General features: G+C 32.6%; 2 protein-coding genes and 3 long non-coding RNA genes across 5 annotated transcripts; 2 read left to right on the plus strand and 3 right to left on the minus strand.

Moving 5' to 3' along the window:
* Positions 1-643: 643 nt before the first annotated feature.
* LOC136273733 (uncharacterized) lies at positions 644-2,852 on the minus strand. The gene is made up of 3 exons (XM_066079032.1): positions 2,625-2,852; positions 1,548-1,645; positions 644-1,418 (listed from the first exon to the last, which is right to left on the minus strand). Exons 2-3 carry the CDS (start codon positions 1,631-1,633, stop codon positions 1,061-1,063), a joined length of 444 nt encoding a protein of 147 aa, XP_065935104.1. The 5' UTR covers positions 1,634-1,645; positions 2,625-2,852; the 3' UTR covers positions 644-1,060.
* On the plus strand, positions 710-2,366 carry LOC109619659 (uncharacterized). Its single transcript, XR_010707795.1, has 3 exons — positions 710-847; positions 1,685-1,768; positions 1,898-2,366. It is a non-coding gene; the product is annotated as an uncharacterized lncRNA (long non-coding RNA).
* Positions 2,853-3,679: 827 nt separating the features above from the next.
* On the minus strand, positions 3,680-4,862 carry LOC136273734 (uncharacterized). The gene is made up of 5 exons (XM_066079036.1): positions 4,764-4,862; positions 4,409-4,643; positions 4,247-4,316; positions 4,075-4,136; positions 3,680-3,906 (listed from the first exon to the last, which is right to left on the minus strand). Exons 1-5 carry the CDS (start codon positions 4,812-4,814, stop codon positions 3,827-3,829), a joined length of 498 nt encoding a protein of 165 aa, XP_065935108.1. The 5' UTR covers positions 4,815-4,862; the 3' UTR covers positions 3,680-3,826.
* Positions 4,863-4,926: 64 nt separating this feature from the next.
* Positions 4,927-6,189, minus strand: LOC136273735 (uncharacterized). Its single transcript, XR_010711960.1, has 5 exons — positions 6,006-6,189; positions 5,644-5,850; positions 5,440-5,546; positions 5,109-5,323; positions 4,927-5,027 (listed from the first exon to the last, which is right to left on the minus strand). It is a non-coding gene; the product is annotated as an uncharacterized lncRNA (long non-coding RNA).
* Positions 6,190-6,477: 288 nt separating this feature from the next.
* LOC136270100 (uncharacterized) lies at positions 6,478-16,169 on the plus strand. The gene is made up of 4 exons (XR_010707796.1): positions 6,478-7,308; positions 14,776-15,017; positions 15,133-15,329; positions 15,544-16,169. It is a non-coding gene; the product is annotated as an uncharacterized lncRNA (long non-coding RNA).
* The last annotated feature ends 5,159 nt before the right edge of the window (positions 16,170-21,328 follow it).

A 21,328-nucleotide genomic window follows, 5' to 3' on the forward strand; every position in this document is an offset into this window, starting at 1 on the left:
CCTCTTTACAGTAATAAAATATATCCCATAAACGCGGAATTTTTACACTTCTTCCGTTTGTATACGTGTTTTCCTTGTAACGAAGAATAGGCGGGAAGATGTCAACACATGTGGTAATTATTTTATGCAAACATTGTACCTGCATGGCAAAAAAACTTTAATTTACAGCTGCGTTTTCATAAAATACAGCATTGAAATACCATGGGGGCACATTTGGTGCACATTTTCGAGGTAAAATCAACATAAAAATGGTAGTACTCACTAATAAACTTCAAATCCAACTATCATACTAGAAAAGTCAGTCCTTTGGCAGCCATATTCAATGTACTTTCATTTAAGATTGTGTCTCGACCAATCACAATGCGCAAAAGATCATGCAAGATTGCACATTTTCTATGGAAGCTTTAAAGTGTTACAATTTAATGCTTTTAGTTTTTGATAAGTCGTACATAAAATTATTCGTATTTTTCTAATTTGTAATAAGATGTGTTAATTACGACATGTATTATTTATAAACATTATAAACCCATGGTAATGTATTTTTCAACATTAATGTTTGAAATTTGCATATTACTTTTCTATGAAAGAATATTATAAATTAAAAAAAAATATTAAAACCAAATCACACACATACTGAAATCAATGTTGTTATATATTTTTTAGAAATAGGTAATATGCTTCATAATTAAGTCCAACACATTTTTTATAGAAAAAAATAACAAAATCTGGTAAAACCAGTTTTCTTGCCATCGACAACAAAAAAAGAAAACGTCAACCAACAAGAAAGGAAAAGACCGTAAATATTACCAAAACGTTTAGCGCAAGAAAGGAGACAATGTTCACTAAGGTAAAGTTCCATAAAGCATTCGTCATAGTAATTTTTAAAGTAACCCATACTAGGCACCCGATCCCATCTCTATCATTCTAGGGCTCCATGTTTGCTCTGCTTTGAATTTGTATTTTGTTCTATGGATTTTTGAGGTGGATGACAGTTAATTAATGTCATTTTTCATTGTACATGTATACATAAGATAAAAAAATCAGTTTTGACTACACACAGTCATTCCTTCTGTAAATCCTTCAGAAAGTTTATGATACCCTCTTTTTTTCCCTTCTTAATCTTCTGCCATTCTTTTTTCTTTGTATCCCCCATTGAATGTTCCTCAATTTTTGTTTTTAATTCTTCTTTTGTAAAAGATAAGTAATTTTCTGAAATAATTTGTTGTTTCTTGGAAATGATAATTGGCTTAGGCTTCAGTCTCTTTTGGAGGGAGTGTGTTTTGGAAACTTCCTCTGCATAGTCTTTAAAATTTTTCATGCACACTTCATGGAAGTTGCAAAATTCGGCAGCAAGCTTCTCTCCACACAGCCCCTCTGTGGAATCAGAATCCACCATTTTACTCTCTTTGATGATGGATCTTAAAACAGAAGTTGAAACATAAAAATAACGATATTGAGAAATAAAGAAATAATAATAAAGTTATATAACTTAATTGCACCCCCCCCCCCAAAAAAAAAAAAAATTAAAAAAAATAAATGAAACATACCTAAACTGTAGAATTTCATTCTTAATTCCGTACATATAGGAATACTCTGGGTCTGTAGAGTCAGATATGCCCAGTATATTTACCATATATTCGTTCACCTATAAAATGTATAAACATTATGAAAATATTTATATTAGGCAAGAGACCTAGAAATGACTACGGGGGCCATTGTAAAGATGGCCATCACGGGTCCATCAGGGACGAAGTATGTGTATGGAGCGGTACTAGTATTTTCTTTTTTTTTTCAACTTTAAAATTAACTTCCCATCCCCCGTGTTTATTTGGATTTTAATTATATCATTAATCTTTTAAAGGATTTTTCAAAACTTGAACACGTCTTATTTATTTAGGATGATTTTGTTGTATCTGAGGGCCAATCAAAGGCAACAACTCATGTGGCCACTCAGACTGAAGAACAACACATGATAACGAACTCGAAGATGTGTCGTGTATGCGGGGAAGGTGAACTTGCAACACGAGTAAGATGGATCGGGTGTGATGGGGGTACCAAAAAAAGAGACTGTGAATACTGGTGTCACTGCCATTGTTTGGGTTTTAGGGTGAAAACCCAGGCTGCCCTCTCCAGACTACAGTGGTTTTGTCTGGCACATCGGTCCGAGGCCATGAAATAAATTAAATTTTGGTTACATTGTCTTGTTGTAAACTTTTCATGTACTAGGTTAAGTTTTTTTAAAAATATTTTTGAATATGTTTTTTTTGCAAACACTTAAGAAAACTTATATAAGTGCTCAGCCAGTATAAAGTATTAACGATATGAAATAAGCACATTTATTTGTCTTATAGTCGGGGGTGACTGATTTCCACTTAAATTTAAAAAAGTTACGAAATTGTGAAAATTACACATCATTTTATTTCGTAATTTTCATATTATTCTATTTATCAGGATGAACACTTAAAAGTTCTGCTGATTGTATAATTACATTATATATTTTTTAAGCTTAAATTTTATTCCTAACTAGTTAATTCATAATTTACATCATGCCACTTTTGAGTGCAACGTCTAAACACGAGGTACAATACAATTAAAGTAAAATTAAGCTATTTCTTTTTTATTACTTTTGCCAGTCTCTCCACATTCCTGCATGCCCTGATCCAGCCTTGCTCATTTGGTAGGCCCGATGGCAACAGCCGCTTGACGTTTCGATTGAAACTTTCAAGCACAAAATCTCCACCCTCTCCTTTGCAATCGTTTCCTGAAACACTATAGGATTCGTGCTTCTTCAGAAAATTCAGCAATTCTGGCGGACATTTAGTTCGCAATACTGAATCTCTAAAGAACGTTTCCATATACACCCCTGCGAATGTTATTGTTATTCAAATTTTAGACCACGTGGTTTTATTTGACCCTTTCAGTTTCGCAGTAAAAGTCGTACCTCGTGTATAAAGTCTATTTCACAGGTTCTAGGTTCTAGTAGTCAACTATAAAATCTAGAGGTTTATTGATTTTAAACTTTATCTTCATTAATTGGTGAATAAAATGTGTTTTAGAAATAAATGTGACTATACAAAAATTAGTTTTTGTCTGCTGTTGCAACAACTAACATGCTTAAAAGAGATCCTTCCTGAGGATTAATTTTCGATCCGCGCCTGACCTAGTAATAACATCAATAGCGAAACAGACTATACCATTTTATGCAGGATGTTCCGTGAAAATGGCTCGATATACTAAGTTTTAAAGCAAAACAGACACCCATTATTTTTTTTTAAAACATGGTATTGCACACCACAAGCTTCAAACATGGCATTGATTTTATTAAGCAACCCAATGTTTATATTTTCAACCACTTTACACGTGTTTGAACACCAACGAAAACTCTGGTCTGAATATTATCGTTTAATATAAATAACTGCTAGATGGTAAAATAAGACATGCATCTGTAAAGCTTTTCCCATTTTAACATAAATCAAAGTAGGATATGATATGAAAAACGACCAGTACTTACGTATTTTGAGAATATTATCCGAACACTTATACTTCCGCTCGAAATTTCACAGGAACTGAACAAATATTGGTGAAGTCTCGTGAACTTTCATTCGAGCACCTCTGGATTTATTACTTACTAAGCAACGATAAAGAAAACATTCCGAACACATTCGCAGGGGTGATATAGAATGGCATGCTCAGTCCAAAGAACAGTGGTGCAAAACGTGCTTTGGCAACGTTAATTGCATCGGAGTTGTTCCTCCTAATACCTGCTCTAAAGACGTGCAGTGCCAAACAGTAACCAAACACAGCATCTGATAAAAATCTGTGCATTTCAGGCCGATGAGGTATCCATTGGAAATACCCATCGGCTGTTGGAAACTCCTGCTGGATACGGGCATAATCGACATATTGCTGCAAAAGTTCAAACGAAAAGCTGAACAAGAAAATCTGTATTATCTGCCAGCTTTTGTGATGATCTAAATATATAAAAAAATCAATATCATTATATAAAACTTCAATTAAAAAAAATATTAGTAAATTACTTATTTCTTTTTTAAAAAATCTTAAAATTGAAATTACCTGTTGCATTTTGGCAGGACAGCTGGGCTTTTGGAGAACAAAACCCAAGCATTTTGGCAAGTCTGTAAAAAGTGTATAGTTTTGTATATTTTGGTGTTAACCACCCCCCCCCCCCCCAATTTCTCTGTTTCTAATACATGTATTATGTACAATGTACATATAAATAATTTACCTGCTTAGTCCAACATCCCACAGGAGTTTAAACAAAGCTTTTACCATGTTTATTTCATAGTGTCCCAGTCCTGTGGTATACAGAAACATGCATTTATTCGAAAATCATAAAAGTTTGGGAAAAAATACATAAATTTTCAAAAATAACAATACAAATCATTACCTGGTACAAGCATAATATGTTTGTATTTGCGACACAGTTTAGGGTCACAGTCGTGTTTATTTGTGTTAGCATGGTCTACGAGTTCCGCTTTGGTTAAAAATTCGTGGTGGCAACTTGGGCAGCTATGGACGTTTTCCAGTACACGGTGCCCAATCGTGTATGGCAGGGCGTCGCATCCTACAATGGCCCAACTTCTTTTGGACTGAGAGACTGTGCTCAAAATGTCGTCGAAAACCTAAACATTTCAAATAATAACAATTTTATCAAACCTTGGATATGTCTAGACTGTTAAAATCTCTCTCTCTCTCTCTCTCTCTCTCTCTCTCTCTCTCTCTCTCTCTCACACACAATTTACTTTTTCAACGGATTCGTAGGAGCAGGGGTTCTCGATTATTGGTTCACCCATGGAACACAAAGGTCTTTCCCCAGAGTGCTCACTTTCAATAAACGTGTATCTGTCATAGAAAAATATTTATTAGCATTCTCATATCTAATATAATGTATTTCATAGTTTATATCAATAAATATCTCATTATTCGTTTACCTCTCGCTTCCGGAATTCGGTTCGAAAGCAACACCATCCATTATCTTCTTCAAGATATCATTAATAAAGGTGTCCCTTTAAAAAAAAAAAGAAACATGCGTAAAAATATTGTAAATCATTTTAATTAATTATCAGTACGAGTAAAACTCAAATTACCTGTATCGATTAAACTCGTCATGTTTCATTCTAATGTCAGTGATGATGGAGTTCACTTCCTCAGTCGACACCTGAGGACTCCACCATACAGCTGGAGAAAAATTATCTTCTCTTTGGAAATCAGATTGCATATCAGGTACGATGTTGACCCTTGTGGTGATGACGCTAGATTTAGACTTGTAATCTGCTTCCACGTGCCATTTTCTTTCGATTACCTATAGATAGATAGATAGATAGAGAGAGAGAGAGAGAGAGAGAGAATATCATTTTACGACTTTTGTTTACCAAAGTAATGTTTGTTACCAGAGAACAATTGCACAAATTGTCTAACCTGATTATTATCAATGAATATAAATGTATCCCCTTTATTTGGCATTTGAAGTGCTTCTGTATTTGTCAGAAAATTTGTTATTGTGGAATATGATCCTGATGGATTTCCTAAAAATGTGAAAATGCGTAAAGTTAAAAATGGATAAAACCTACATTAATTAGTTTCTTGATATTATAAATAAGGGCAACTAGTAAAATAATTTACCGGCTGAGTTTATTTTCACTGCAGTCTTGCTGCCTGTTAAGAAATATGTCAACACGTTCTGGAAAAAAGAAAGCGGTGCCACATATTGTTTATTTGCGAGATAGTAACATGCATCAACAGCTTTTGCAATCTCCAATTGTTGATCACAGTGACCTCCAATGCCTTCCAAAAAAGAAACCAGAACTGGGTTTTTGTTCTTCAACCATTCTATATTAAAGAAAAAATGCACACGCTATAGTTTAAAAGTGGGGTTCAAATGGGAAAAAAATGTGATTACTATTGTTTTTAATTGAAATTTTATAATACAAAGATGATGAGAGAGATATTGTTCAATTGTATTGTGATATGAGAATCTTATATACCGGTTAGTTTAAATTCCTCTAGAAATGTGTCACTACCATAAACCTTTTTATTTTCATAAACGTCTCTGCTCAGAGAATTCGAAATCTTCGAACCCAGACACTTGGCTATGGAAGACAGCTCCTCTACAGTGAATTTGTCCCTCATAATACCATCCATTACTGCCTTACAATTAATATCTGTTGGTAATTCTGTTGAGAATATATATATATATATATATATATATATATATATATATATATATATATATATATATATATATATATAATATATATTATAATCATTAATTTTAATAGACACTTTATAATTCTATATTTTCTTCTTTAGGATTGATGAATTAAATAGGTGTATTACATAGTTTTAAAATTTATAGGTTTAGTTTAGTTTAAACTAAACTAAACTAAAATTTATAGGTAAACGCAATAACATGTTTCGTACCAGTCAGCTTTCTTTTTAAGCGCTAAGCGCATGCGCAAGCGCTTATTAGGGTTTCTCAGATCTCATGATCTTTCCATGATCTTTCAATCAACGACATCTATCGGTAGTTTCAATCGTGGTTGCGTTCAATACTACAAATATTCAGACATAGTAAATATATTTGCTACAATCAAGTTTTTGTGAATTGAAGAGATTGGGTGCCGTTTAAGTTTCTATTCAAGTTAAAGTTAGAATTGTTTCGATAGAATATACATGTATGATAATAAGAGCAACGTTCGCCGAATTGTGTAGGACAAAATTACGATTAATATTAACTTTACAAGAGAAAACGTGTAAGTTAACTTTTTATTTACGCGCCCAATGATATAAAGTTTTAATTTAAGAAACGTTTATATGTTTGATACTGCACATGAAATAATTTTCAATTTTTCGTCATTTTCTCACTTAGCGGACACATTAGCAACTTAAGATTTAAAATTCGTGGATCTACCTTGAAATCGAACGCAACCTCGACAGCGACCTCTATCATGATGTAAACAAAGTGGGGTTCAATGATTAGTGTACAAGGTCTCATAAAATATCTCCGCGGTGAAATATAGTTCTAAAAAGAAGGTGTTTAAAGTTTTCATATTGTTGTTTAACTTTATTTCTTTTACACTTTTAATAATGAAATGCCAGATATAAACCATTTACCACTTAATTACTGATATATTCGATTTATAAATGATGAGGTCAAACCAGCGGATTAATACAATATTTACTTCGAGAAGGCGAGAAAAATCTTAAACGTGGGCGAACCTGAGAGCTGTTTAAACAAGACGATGACAATTAAAGTAGGCGGAGAAAGAATCATCAGACCGAGAAAAGGTAAATACAATCATATATCTGGCGGTAAATTTGATTGAAGAGTACATACAGTGCAATTGCTTTTAAACCATTTTCAAAAGTAGTACGTCGAAGCAGATCTATTCGTTATCATTTAGACACTAAAATAATATGAGAGTATTTGAATGAGAATTTTATTTACGATTGTTTATAATGATATATATTTGAGAACATTGAGAGACTTGTGAATCATGAGATACATGAGAGAATTCTGAAACTCCAATGAGAAATTTGACACGACTTAGAATTTTGACACACATTTGAGATTGATGACTTTATGAGAGATTTGATGATACCCTTGATGAGAGATTTTATGAGAATTATGAGATTAACATGAGAATTATGAAACTTCAATCAGAATTTTGACACGACTAAGAATTCTGAGACACGCATTTATGAACAATGAGTCAGTATAAAAATTATGAATTGTGAGAAACATACAACTTGAATTTTGACAAAGACTCAAAATGTAGATCAATTATGCGTTACAACAATGTTGTCTTTATGAGAAGTGAGAACTTTGATTTTGTATAATTAATATTGACACTGTAGAACTTTTCTTGAAACCTTGTTTAGATAATTCTAAAAAGGTCCATTAGTTTTGAATTTTGATTACAAATTCAAAGAATATAAGATTTTTGTAGATGGTGTATAATTAGTTTTTTTTTTATAAATTAGAAATTGATACTAGTTGTAGAGTTTTATGTGTCCATTTGTTTCATCATTTGGCTAAATTATTCTATTTTTTTTAGGAATGACAGCTTAATCGATTATTTTAAAAAATATAACTGCGGGATATTATATGAAGGGTAATTTAATAATCGACATAAAATATTTGCCTGCCTGACGTTCAAGTTCCCTTTGTAGTCATGCCAAATGAATCCGATACAGTTGCAAGTATGCTCTACAGATCAGGACTAATTCTCTTATTTGTGTCAACTTATTTATTGATTAGGATAATAATTTAATACCATTCGATAGTACACAGTTAAAGTATTGAAAGAAAATGGCTACAAATGATTCTCAGAAAAGAGTAGTTCAAGCTAATTTTAGTCAAGGGGATGTTTATTTCTCTAATGAATCCAGGGGTAAACAGTGTATGACAAACTGTGTTGTCTTCATAATGCAAAGTTGTTTGAAAAGCTTTGAAGATATTGACAGAAACGATTTGAATTTTACATTAGTGAAAGGTGATATTTTGTATAAAAAGATGTGTCAATATGGTTTTCTTCGACCAAATCAAGAACTTTTACAGTTTTCAGATTTACCAAAGTTTGTCAATTTCAAATGCGTTAGTTTCTCAATTGAAACTTTATCGACATTTTATGGAAACATGTCAGTCAATGGAAGTGTTGATGGTGTTGGGAAGAAGCTAGAAACAAGTTTGAATTCAGTGTTGTCATCTTCTTGTTCCAAACAGTTTGCCATCCTAATTTTCCATTCATCTGCAGTTGCAATCACTTTTAATGAAAGAAATGGCACATATGGAGTATTTGACTCTCATAGTCGGGGTTTGAATGGTTTGTGTGATCCAAATGGATCAGGTGTTTTAAGTACTTTAGCATCATTCCAAGATCTGTGTTCATTTCTGAGAAAACTATGTATTTCATTGTCTCCAACATCAACTTTACAAGAAGTTCAGTATGAGATTTGTCGAGTCAAAATAGGAGTTTCCAAAAAGCGGAAGAAAACTTCCTTAGATTTGGATACAGATGTAGATGATGACCTGAACATTACTCACTCAGTAAGTGGCAAAACATGTGAACATGCTTTTGATATTGTAAATAGCGAATCATCATTGAATACGGAAAAAACAGAAAATGATTTCACTTTGAAGGATGTTACTGATGCAAGAAAAGACAAAGTTGTTCAAAACTTTCAAAAGAAAGTTTGTCATGGACCCTGTTATATATGCAGTTGCTGTACACAAACATGGTTTAGGGAAAATGTTCATAAAGCCACTTCCCTCATTGGTTCATCAGATTTATTGCAAAACTGCTTACTTGGAATCAAAAGTGGGGAAAATACAGAATGGGTATGTAATACTTGCTATAGAAATCTAAAATCTCAAAAAATTCCATCCTGTTCTGTCTTCAACGGAATGGGGTTCCCAGAGAAATCCCCTGAGCTTGACATTACTGAACTTGAAGAAATATTAATAAGTCCAAGAATACCATTTATGCAAGTAGTAGAGAAACCTCGTGGTGGTCAGAAAAGTTTGAGAGGAAATGTTGTCAATGTACCATCAGATGTGAATTCTACAGTTACATCTTTACCAAGAACTTTGTCAGATTCCAAAACTGTTCAGGTTAAGCTAAAAAGAAAGATGAATTTCAAGCACTCTGTATTGCATGAAGCAATCAGACCAAACAAATGCTTGAAAGCTTTAAAATGGCTTTTGAAAAACAGTTCATTATTTCAGACAGAAGGGATTAAAATGAATGAAAATTGGAACATAGAATCAGAAATGCATGAATGGCTAGGGTATGATGTGGGTAATAGTGAAAGTGATTCACATATTGAAACATTATCAAGTGAAACTGAACTGACTAATCAAAACAATGCAAATCATGATGATGACTCTGATGAGTGGACAGAGGATCCAAATTTTGAAAACAGGCTAACTGGTAGCACAGATACATTGCTTCATCCCGTTGATGTAAGGTCCTTGTGTAAAACCTTTTCATTTGCCCCTGGAGAAGGTCAGGTACCACTTGGTCTTTATCAAGACAATAATGCAGAATATTTAGCATTTCCAAGTATTTACTGTGGTCAGAAACGTCCCGAGAACAAAGACAGGCAAATGCCCGTGCATTATAGCACTATCTGCAAATGGGAATTGAGAAGTGTTGACAGACGTGCAGCTTGTTCAGTTCCAAATATTTTCTTTAAACTAAAAAAACTGCAAATCAAGCAAATTCAAGATCGAGTAAATTTGGCTATGAGAAAGTGTCAACTGAATGGGCAAAAAGTTACAGTAGGACAAGTTCTGAATCAATCAACTTTTGATAATATTGTGAGACTTGATGAGGGTTATCGTGTATTACGGCAGTTGCGTGGATCTCCAGCTTACTGGGAAAGTGCGAAAAGGGATGTTTTTGCAATGATAAGGCAGTTAGGTGTACCTACCTGGTTTTGTTCTCTATCAGCTGCTGAAACTAGATGGCCATCTCTTCTCAAAATTCTTGGACAACAGGTTAAACATGTTGAATACACCGATGAAGAAATTGCCAATTTAACATGGAAAGAGAAGTGTGAGCTTGTACAAAGTGATCCTGTAACATGTACACGATTTTTCAATCACAGAGTGCAAGTTTTCATTAGTGATGTTTTGAAATCATCAAATTTTCCATTGGGAAGAGTTGTGGACCATTTCCATAGGGTTGAATTCCAACAAAGAGGATCCCCTCACATTCACATGCTTGTATGGATTGAAAATGCACCCCTGTATGCAAAATCTGACAAACAAGATTTGGAGAATTTCATTGACACCCATTTTTCATGTCAAAAGAGAAATGATATCCCAGATCTCATCAATTACCAAACTCATAGACATGCTCGCACATGTAGAAAGAAGGGGAAAAATATTTGCCGGTTCAATTTCCCCCTACCTCCTATGTCAAGAACACAAATTCTTAAACCATTACAGGATGCTGAAAAGGAAAAATATCCAAAAATTGTTGATGAATATGAAAGAATTGCTTCTCTTTTGAATGAAATGAAAACTGGCTTTGACATGTCTTTTTCAGAATTTCTTTGTAAACTTGAAATTTCAGAGGAAATGTACATAATGGCTCTGAGATCTTCATTGAAATCACCAAAGGTTTTCCTAAAAAGAGATGTATCTGAAATCAAAGTCAATTCTTATAATGAAATGATATTGAAATGTTGGCAAGCAAACATTGATGTTCAGTTTATTCTTGACGCATATGCCTGTGCTGCTTACATTGTTTCATATATTTCAAAATCGCAAAGAGGAATGTCAAACTTGATGTACGAAGCTTGTAAAGAAGCAAGGCAAGGAAATAAAACTTTGAAGCAGCAAGTGAGACATATAGGGAACAAATTTTTGACTCATGTAGAAGTATCAGCTCAGGAGGCAGCATATTTGATATTACAGTTACCACTGCGTGTTAGCACTAGGTCATTCGCATTTATTAACACCAATCATGATGAAAACAGAACATTCCTTTTAAAACCATTGGATGTTCTGTCAGAACTACCCGAGAGTTCAACAGATATACAGTCAGATAATGCTTTGAAACGTTACCAGAGACGACCAAATGCTTTAAAAAATATCTGTTTGGCTGATTTTGTGTCACAATTCGATGTTATTTCAGAGAAAAAAAATGAAGGTAATCAGAACAAAGATGGTGATTTACCGGAGGATGAAAGAAATGAAGAAGACGAGGACATGCTTGCAGAACAGGATGAAACTGTAGATTCATTGCAAATGGAGTATCACATGAGAAATGGAACAATTCTTAGGAAACGCAAGACAAATAAAATAATTCGATATGTAAGATTTAACAAAGACCAAGATCCTGAGAACTTTTATAGAGAACAACTTATGTTGTTTTACCCTTGGAGAAATGAGACAAAGGATTTGCAAGGAAACTATGGAACATATGAGGAACACTACAAAAGAAAAGTTGAAATCATAAATGCCAATAAACTTAAATATGAGGTAGATGAAGGCATTATTGACATCGTTGAAAAGAATATGACAGATTGTGATGAAGAATTCCACGTGATTGCAGCAGAAGTGCAGCACAATGAAGAAGTTGACCAATATGAAAAAACAGATGATGAAAACATATTTCATGGGTGTTTCAACCCAAAAGATATTGGTCTCGACTATGACATTGGCCTTGATTTAGGCATAACAAGGAAACAAATCAGCATTTGTGATACACCTGTGAACTCACTTAGTCATAATGATTATATGAATTTGGTCAGAACTTTGAATGAAAAACAGAAAATATTTTTCTATCATGTATTACATAAAATGAAGATGAATGAAGGACCAATTTACTGTTTCTTGACTGGTGGAGCAGGTGTTGGAAAAAGCATTGTAACTACTGCTATTTACCAGGCTGTGACAAGGTATTTTGCAAAAAAAATCCATGAAAATCCAGATGATGTGAAAACTCTTTTGTGTGCCCCAACAGGAAAGGCAGCTTACAATATAGGTGGACTGCAAATCAATCTTTGAAGTACAAACCATTAGATATGAAGCAGTTAGATTCCTTCAGAGTCAAATTCCGTAGTTTGAAAGTTATTTTCATTGATGAAATATCCATGGTTGGAAACAAACTTTTCAATTACATAAATCTAAGACTTCAAGAAATATTTGCTACAGAGAAACCATTTGGTGGAGTAAGCATTATTGCTATTGGAGATTTGTTTCAGTTGAAACCGGTATTTGATGGGTGGATCTTTCAGAATTTGGTAGATGATTATGGACCTTTGGCAACAAATCTTTGGCAAGACCATTTCAGGGTATTTGAATTGACAGATATCATGCGTCAAAAGGATGATAAAAGTTTTGCTGAACTACTCAATAGAATGCGCAAGGGATTGCATTCTTCTGCTGATATTGCCACTCTGAAAACAAGGTTAAAGTCACTTGATTCCATCCCATCTTCTTTGCCTTACTTTTACACTATTAATGCACAAGTAGATGAGCATAACATGCTAGCATACACAAATGCAGAAACCAGTAAAAAATGTACAATTTCAGCCATAGATACTGTTAGTGGAGATGTAACTAAAGACATTAAACAGAATATTTTGTCAAAAGTTTCTGATGATCCATCAAAAACAATGGGGTTATTCAAAAATTTGCTAATAGTTGAAGATATGCCGGCTGAAATTTGTATCAATATCGATGTCGAGGATGGTCTCACTAATGGAACAACATGTTTGGTTAAAAAATTAGACTTTCGAGTGGAAAATTCACAGAGGTGCAGCATTATTTGGGTTGCATTTGAAAATGAAGCTGTTGGTTCAAAAGCACGTACAAAGTATGCACACCTTTTTGCTCCATATTGCAGTAAATCTTGGACTCCTGTCTTAGAAATTACAAGAAATTTTAATGTAGGCATGTTTCGCTCTGCATATGTGATCAGAAGACAGTTTCCTTTGCGTTTGGCCTGTGCTAAAACCATACACAAATCTCAGGGGTCAACCATGAATAAAGCCGTTTTGCATTTTGGAAAAAGGAAGCAAGAACACATGCATTATGTAGGTTTAAGCCGAGTTAGAAAATTAGAAGATGTGTTTTTATTAGAACTAAATGAAAGTAAGATTTCTGTATCAAAGAGTGTTGCTGATGAAATGGATCGTTTGTACTCGGAGGCTACTCTACACTCATGTTTGCCACTTTTACAAAATCTGAACGAGGATTTAAAACTACTGTATCATAATTGCAGATCACTGCATTTGCATATCAATGATATGAAGTTGGAGAAAAACTTGATATCAGCTGATATCATTGCTATAGCCGAAAGCAGACTAAAACCATCAGATGATGCTACATGTTATGAATTACAAGGATATAGCACCTTTAGATTTGATGATGAGAAATACATAAGTGGAAGGCCATATCACGGAATAGTTATTTATTCAAAGATCCCTTTCCAGAATATAAGAAGACTCCATATTATGGCAACTGAAACAGTGCTTTGTCATATAATTCACCGGGAAAGAATATTGCAACTTGTCTTCTTTTATTGCTCTCCTCAAAAAGCTTCACAGGGGTATTTGTGTCAGTACCTTCAGAATTTGTTTGAATTGCTTGGAACAGAACATCATTTTGTTATTATGGGAGATGCAAATGTTGACTTTTTTACACAGACTTGTTTATCAGAATTTCTCATAAACCATAAAGTAAGCCAGGTTGTTGACTCTGTTACAAGTGATTATGACTCATGTTTGGACCACATTTATACCAATATGATGTGTCCTTCTCAAATATCAAGTGCAACATTGGAGTCATATTACTCTGACCACAAGCCAATTGTGGCTTATTTGCCATATCATGATGATCATACTGATGAACTTGAATAAAAACAAAAACAAAAAACCTTGAAATTATCATGATATTTAAGCATTTTTTCAGTTGTCAATGTAACATAAACTCAGTTGTCAATATAACATCCCTCTTGGGGTTTAGAAATAATTTTTCATACCGAATCAGACTTGAACTTGACATAAATTTAAATTTCAGTTATTCCATTAATATGAAAAATCTGAGTTACAATCAGGTGTATATTAGTTAATTCGAAAAAATATACATTTGCAAAAGAAACACTTTAATCCCTGTTAATTTTGTGAGATAAACTGTATTATCAATATAATATTTTTTTGTGCCACCAAAAGCTATTCTCTATCTCTTCTGACTTTGTTTCAAAGTTGAACAGTGACAATATTGTTATTTCTTTGTAGAATGCCATTCAAAAGCATTCTTGACCTCAAGGAGGAAAAATGGTATAACTGTCAAAGTGTTTACAAAAGGAACACATCGCCAAAAACAACAAGAATGGGTGAAGGCAAGAATAGATGTACCAAATGCCATAGAGGAATCTGCAGTTTAAATGACCATGCCCACATCACCAATAAAGAAGGTTTCTGAAACAAAGACTTCTCCATGGAGATCCATTTTCTCTGTTAAGAGACAAATAATCAAAGTAAGACTATAGTAAAATCTCAATCTTTGACATTGATAGTAGAAAACAACATACATTTACAACATGTTGGTATTTTATTCATGTACATCTGAATTTCTCCATTTGTTTATTTTAGAATGAAGCCTCAAAAACTGTTACGGTTAATGGAACAACACATTTATAAGATCAATAACTCTTCAAGAAGATAACCCATGTACATTGATGTCACTCTTTAGACAGAACTTGCAGAACAAGAACAACAGATAGGGAATTCAAATCAAAATCTCCCATTGTCTGTTGAATGAGTTGCAAGATATGGAACTCTTAATTTAAGTAGGAACACTATTGTTTAGGTCAATTATTTGTTCATTGACTACATGAATGTACATGTATATATGTATTGCAAATTACAACAATATTATAACTGTCATTTTCAAATTTAAATTGTTTTTGTCACACTTAACTACCATATTTTTAAAAGATATACTGATAAAGAAAGTCAATCTGACATTTTTTAATATATATTTGCAATTTTCTTTCTTTGCAGAAAATACAGCCACTTCAAATTCAAATTAGTGGACACATGGAAGCACTTAGGTCTACAATTGCAATAGGGCCATTAAAGAACAATGACTGGATTCAAACTACAGGGACATTACAGTTCAACTATAATCAGTAATGAAACAACATTATCAGAAAGTGACAACCATGCCTCCAGTCTCTCCTTCAATGAACCAAAAGATTATCTCTTGGAGTAAAATCCCAATTAACATTATTACCACACAACAAGGATCTGAAATTCTCAGTCTGAACATTGCATTTACTGACAAAACCACAACACCAATCTCAGATGAGAAGGAGATGGATTTCATACTGTAATTTCAGCTCTATTTATCAACTCAAAATTTTTTGTATACTTCTGAAAGTTAATTATTCCCAATAGTTATGTAAAATTCTGAGGAAAAAAAATGTTTTCGAAGTATACACTCTCCCTCCTTTTTGTATATTGTTATAACAAATATCATTCCAATTTTTAGAAAAAAACGTTGTTTTTTTTTTATTTTTATCGTAAAGGATTTAAACAAAAATATATTCAAAATGTGAAAGAACATTTAAGCTTTTGTTGTGCAGCAATATTGCTTGTTGTGTGTACATGTATATTATATGAATTTTGCAAACATTTTCCATTTGTTACAAATTAAGACATGGTTAAACCTTATCTGCAATTTTTTGATACACTTGTTTGTCCATTATTGTTATCGATGAACAATTTTGTGACATGATTACTATTAAAGAAGTATTGTTATGGTTATTAACATCTTGCAGATTGGATTGTGCTTGTATTTAATTCATACCTGATGTACATGTGTTGGTTTTTAGTTTGTTTTGTTTTTTATCTTATTACATCTTGAAACCAATCTCCAGCACCATGAAATTTCATATTTAATTTTCTAGGCCAGCAAACAGATTTTTGTAATATTTATCACACTTAAGGTAACTCCGTACCTATAAAATCATGGGTTCAAAGTTAAAAACTTAACTTTTTTTTTAACTTATTGGACTTGAATTTTATAAAAAAAAAAATATATATATATATGTATCCATACTATTTAAGATATAAGGGAATAAAAACCAAAGGCTAAAATTATCATCTGAAAATCACTTTTTTTTGTTTAAAAATTAAATATAAGTGGATGGATACTTGTTTGTCTATTTAAATCTTATTGCTTACTATGCCAGAAAACTAAAATTAATTAAAAAAAAAGAAAAAAATGTTTACATTAGAAAATTATAGCATTTAGATATATCACTTAGAGAAAAGTAGAAAAGAGTTATTCCCCTTTGTCATTATTGAATTATGTCGAATATAAGGATGAAAAACGCTTATTAAATATCTCCAAGTAAACAATGATTTGAGTTTTTGATGTGCACCTATGATAACATAGAAATTGCAAATCTACTTGCAAGAATTTTAATGAATTCATGGTTTATGTAAAATGTATGACGTCACAGGAGGGTGGATTTACTTTAACTACATTTTTTTATTGAAGAAAATATGTTTTCCTTCATCCTAAAGAACCTCTACTTGTTTATTTTTTTTCATTTCTTTTTTCAGTGTCAAATAATGTTTTACATTACCATTGTAAGCATTTCTAACTTTGTATTCATTGTGAAATTCTTTGCAATAAAACTTGTTAAATCTCTTAAATGTCTTTCCACTTTTACCTCTACAAATAACTTAAGACCTGCATGCATTGTGCAAATTACTCTGAATTCCCTTTACAATTTAAATTAAGATATAAACGAAATTATAAATGCATGGCTAATAAAATGAATATAAATGTTTTCACCTGCACAAAACATCAATGTTAATCTGAGATAACCTAGAACATTGTTTATGAAACCAATAATTACCTTTTTGCAAATATTTCAAAAATTGAAACCTTTCATTTTCCAGTAAACATGGTAAGGCTGTCAAATCCAACAAAAAATGGTACACCTTCATTCTTTGACATACTTTATAGATTTTCTCTTTCCTTTAATTGTTGTTCAACAGCGTAGAAAATGTGGTACAGCAATAACTAAAAATTTGCAGGTTGCGAGTTTGAATCCTGCTGGGACTTTCATTGTATAAATTTTTGCCTTAACCCATTTCTTTTTCAAATAGTGTTCAATTTCAAAATTCTAAAACAGAGAAAGTATATCTCATGTACATTGCTTATTATTAGATTTAACAGATGTTCCTTAATACAGTAACAAACAGCAAATGCTTAGCGCTTCTCAGTACTTTCAGTACTTTGATTTTATTTGTCATCATGTTTTTCTCGGCGTACTGCGCACATCCCTCGCAGAGGTACATGGCTCTATCTGAAAGAGCTCCATTCGAAATAAGAGCTCCTATAACTTCTTTTTTTATTTTGTATCCGTCAGTTCTGCGAACAGGATAGCTGCTTTGTTCATTGCCTCCACAGTATTCACTGTGTTTTCTACAGCTACAGGATAGTTTCCTTTTTGGTGGCATTCTTTGAGGGAAATATATTTAGAAGTAGTAACATTCACAAATATATGTACATGTAGTGAATAAACGGTTGTGTTATCATAACAGTTTACTAGTATATTTTTAATTATTTAATAAATTAATCATTACATATGTAACAAATATACAATATGATTGACAAGCAACTAGTACAGAACGATATTACAGATTACAAATTACAGAACGATATAGGCTGACATAGTGTCTTATTTCTCTTTTCCAAAAAATCTACCAAACAAGAAAAAAAAGGGGGGAGGGGGGGTATAGGTTACGATCTTGAATTATTAATAATAGAATTTTCCAATACGTTAAGGACACATTATTCAAACAGATATATAGATGCATGGGTTGTTATGCATTTGTTACATTTTCATTGTAAATTGTTGTTTTTTTTAAATCATAAAATTATATGAAATACATGTATGTAAAGCTATCGTGTTCAAAATTTGATATTCCCTCATAATCTCTAAAATCTTATGCAATTTTTTTTCAGTATATTTAACATTAAAGTGAAATTTTCAATAAATAATTTGTTTAAAAACGAAACAAAAAAATAACGCTTTCTCATATAATTATCTGTCCTTTGAAAATTATTGCAAGTACAGCGTTCCATACTTTATACGCCTTTTCCAAGATCAGATATTAAAATATTAATCATTGGCTGATAAAGGCACGTGATCTCTACTTCCTGTTAATGGTTGCAAAAGTCTGAAGTCAATGAAGAAATTCTCGGTAAATACTACTTCTTAAATAAATTAATTAAGACTTAAAAGGGAAAAAAAATTATCACATGCATTTTAACTTACGATTTGCGATGGTGAATAACGTCCTACCCTCAAATGCAGCTGTGAAGGACTGTAAAATCTGCCCAGCTGGGTTACTTTTATAGAGTAAATTCGCGCCACATTGTATTTTCCATCCGCTTTTTCTGTATTGCACGGGTTTTACGGTTTAAAAAAAAACAACAACAATATCCTTGTGTTGAGTAATGTTTTTATTACTGTAAAGAGGGATAATCCCGTTTTATCGAGACTATTACCATTTTGGGGTATTGTGCCCAACCTGATTATGGCAAAATATAAGCGAGCTATCTTCAGAGAGATGTAATGGATGTGAAATTGACCACCCATCTCAAACTGAACATTCATGTTTAATGGACTCTAAATATATCAAACTAATTTTATACTTTGAATTGGCTTTCACCAAGCTGGACCCAGAGAAAATTTATAGTGATTTGCTGGAAAAATATAAATGTGATCAACAAGAACTCATAATTTTTTGGAATAACATAAATGTCTACGCTAGTACGGACATATGGAAGCAGTTTTTGTTCACAAATTTGGAAAACGACGCTAAAGACTACAGTTTTTAAAAATGACCGAGAAAGAGAAGTTTTTAGAACAGTACTATTATGATATTTCTAATCCAGCAGCTTACACCACACCATCCAAACTTTATGACGCTTTGAAATCAAACAAAGAGTTTAAATTTAGTAAATATTTTATTAAAAATGGTTACAAAAATAAGACGCCTATACATTACAGCGACAAGTTCGACGACCGACTAGAGTTCCAAACATTAGAGTTAGTGGACGGAATGTACAATGGAGCATGGATCTTATGGATGTGCAGAACCTGTCAAAAGAAAATGATGATATTAAGTACTTACTAATTTTGATTGACACTCTTTCTAAATATTTACGTGTGGTGGCGTTACGTCAAAAAGTGCAAAAGATGTATTAAACGCCATAAAATTGGTATTTGAATCTGGAGTAAAAAGTAATTCTATTAGAAGTGATCGTGGAGGAGAATTCAAAAACCGTTTACTACAAAAGTTTTTAAAAGAAAAAGGAGTACGACTTTTTTTTGCCAATCACACGAGTATATAATGAATGATTATTTTTCTTGCATCAGTTTACATTAAAAAACCATTTCTGACAACTTTCTGTTACGACGTTCAAAAGATAACTTTCTGTTTATTCCTCCGCGTGTTTCAAATATTTTGTTTGCGGACAATTTTTAATACAAAAAATCGTGTTTCAAATGGTGCAAGTCAAAACGAGAGCACACGACAGTTTTATCAGCTTATTCTTCTGCGTGTTTCACACTAAGCAAAACAATTACTTAATGAAAAATCTCAATCAATCTTTTTGCATTTCCCTACTGCAGACAACGTTTGTTGACGTTTTAAAACGACGTAGTAATACTCAGTGTAAGACAGAAAAATCTCACACTGCGGTCTCACACTGAACAAACCGATCTCACACTGATGAAATGCGAGAAAATGCTCCATTTGATAGACATTCATTAGAATATCAATAAGGCCTCCACATGTTGATAATCATTCATTAGATATGAATAAATGATATAAAGTAAATCATTTTGGCCAGACTATACCCTTCTAAAGCAAAAAAGTGATAATTTTTTTCGTTTTCTGTTCCGTTTCGCTTTCCGTTCAGTTTTCCGTTCCGCGTTTTAGCAACACCCCTTCAAAAGATCTTTATCGATTCTTGTTGCAAGTGAGCGAACATGCACAATAAAACATCGATTCAAGCATCAGCAGAGTTGGTAACAACTGCACACACACACACATCCGATCAATTCTTAGCGTGAGTAATGTGGCATTTATCAGACATTTTTTTTTATTTAACAGTTCTATTTTAATGAGATATAAATAAAACAATATTCAGCCTATATAAAACTAACCAATACTAGTCCATGAAAATCTAGAAAGTCAAAATCTGTAAACACACACAGAAATACAAAGAGAGAGATAAAGAGACGCACACATACAACCCCACACAACCCCCTCCCCCCCCCCCCCCCCCCAACACATATAAACGATATGTCCGTTATCCTAAACATGCTCTGTATGTGAATATACAGATAAGCAAAGTCGAAATTGAACAAGAACTTGACATATAATTTAAACAAAAATGACGTATATGACGCAACACCTTTATGACGTCATAGTATACAGACAGAGCAATTGCGATTAAAGAAAAATAATTGCAGTTCCTCTGTATGGACTTTCAGTGGTAACGAACAATGAATATGCAAATATAACGTTATAAACTTCTAGATTAGGTATTTTGAAGGATACATTCACTGTTTTAGTCATTTCAAACTAAACAAAAAATCGAACTTCATGTGTTTTATGTTGCAACATATGGTCTGAAAATATTACTTTCTTCTATACTTTAAAAATAGGACACGCACATAATTCAAAAGCTGTTCAATAATCAATTTGAATTTAAAAAAAATGTTATATTTATATTTTTAATTAAATCACTTAA

This window comes from Magallana gigas, chromosome 1 (assembly GCF_963853765.1).
Source record: "Magallana gigas chromosome 1, xbMagGiga1.1, whole genome shotgun sequence".
Lineage (NCBI taxonomy): Eukaryota > Metazoa > Mollusca > Bivalvia > Ostreida > Ostreidae > Magallana > Magallana gigas.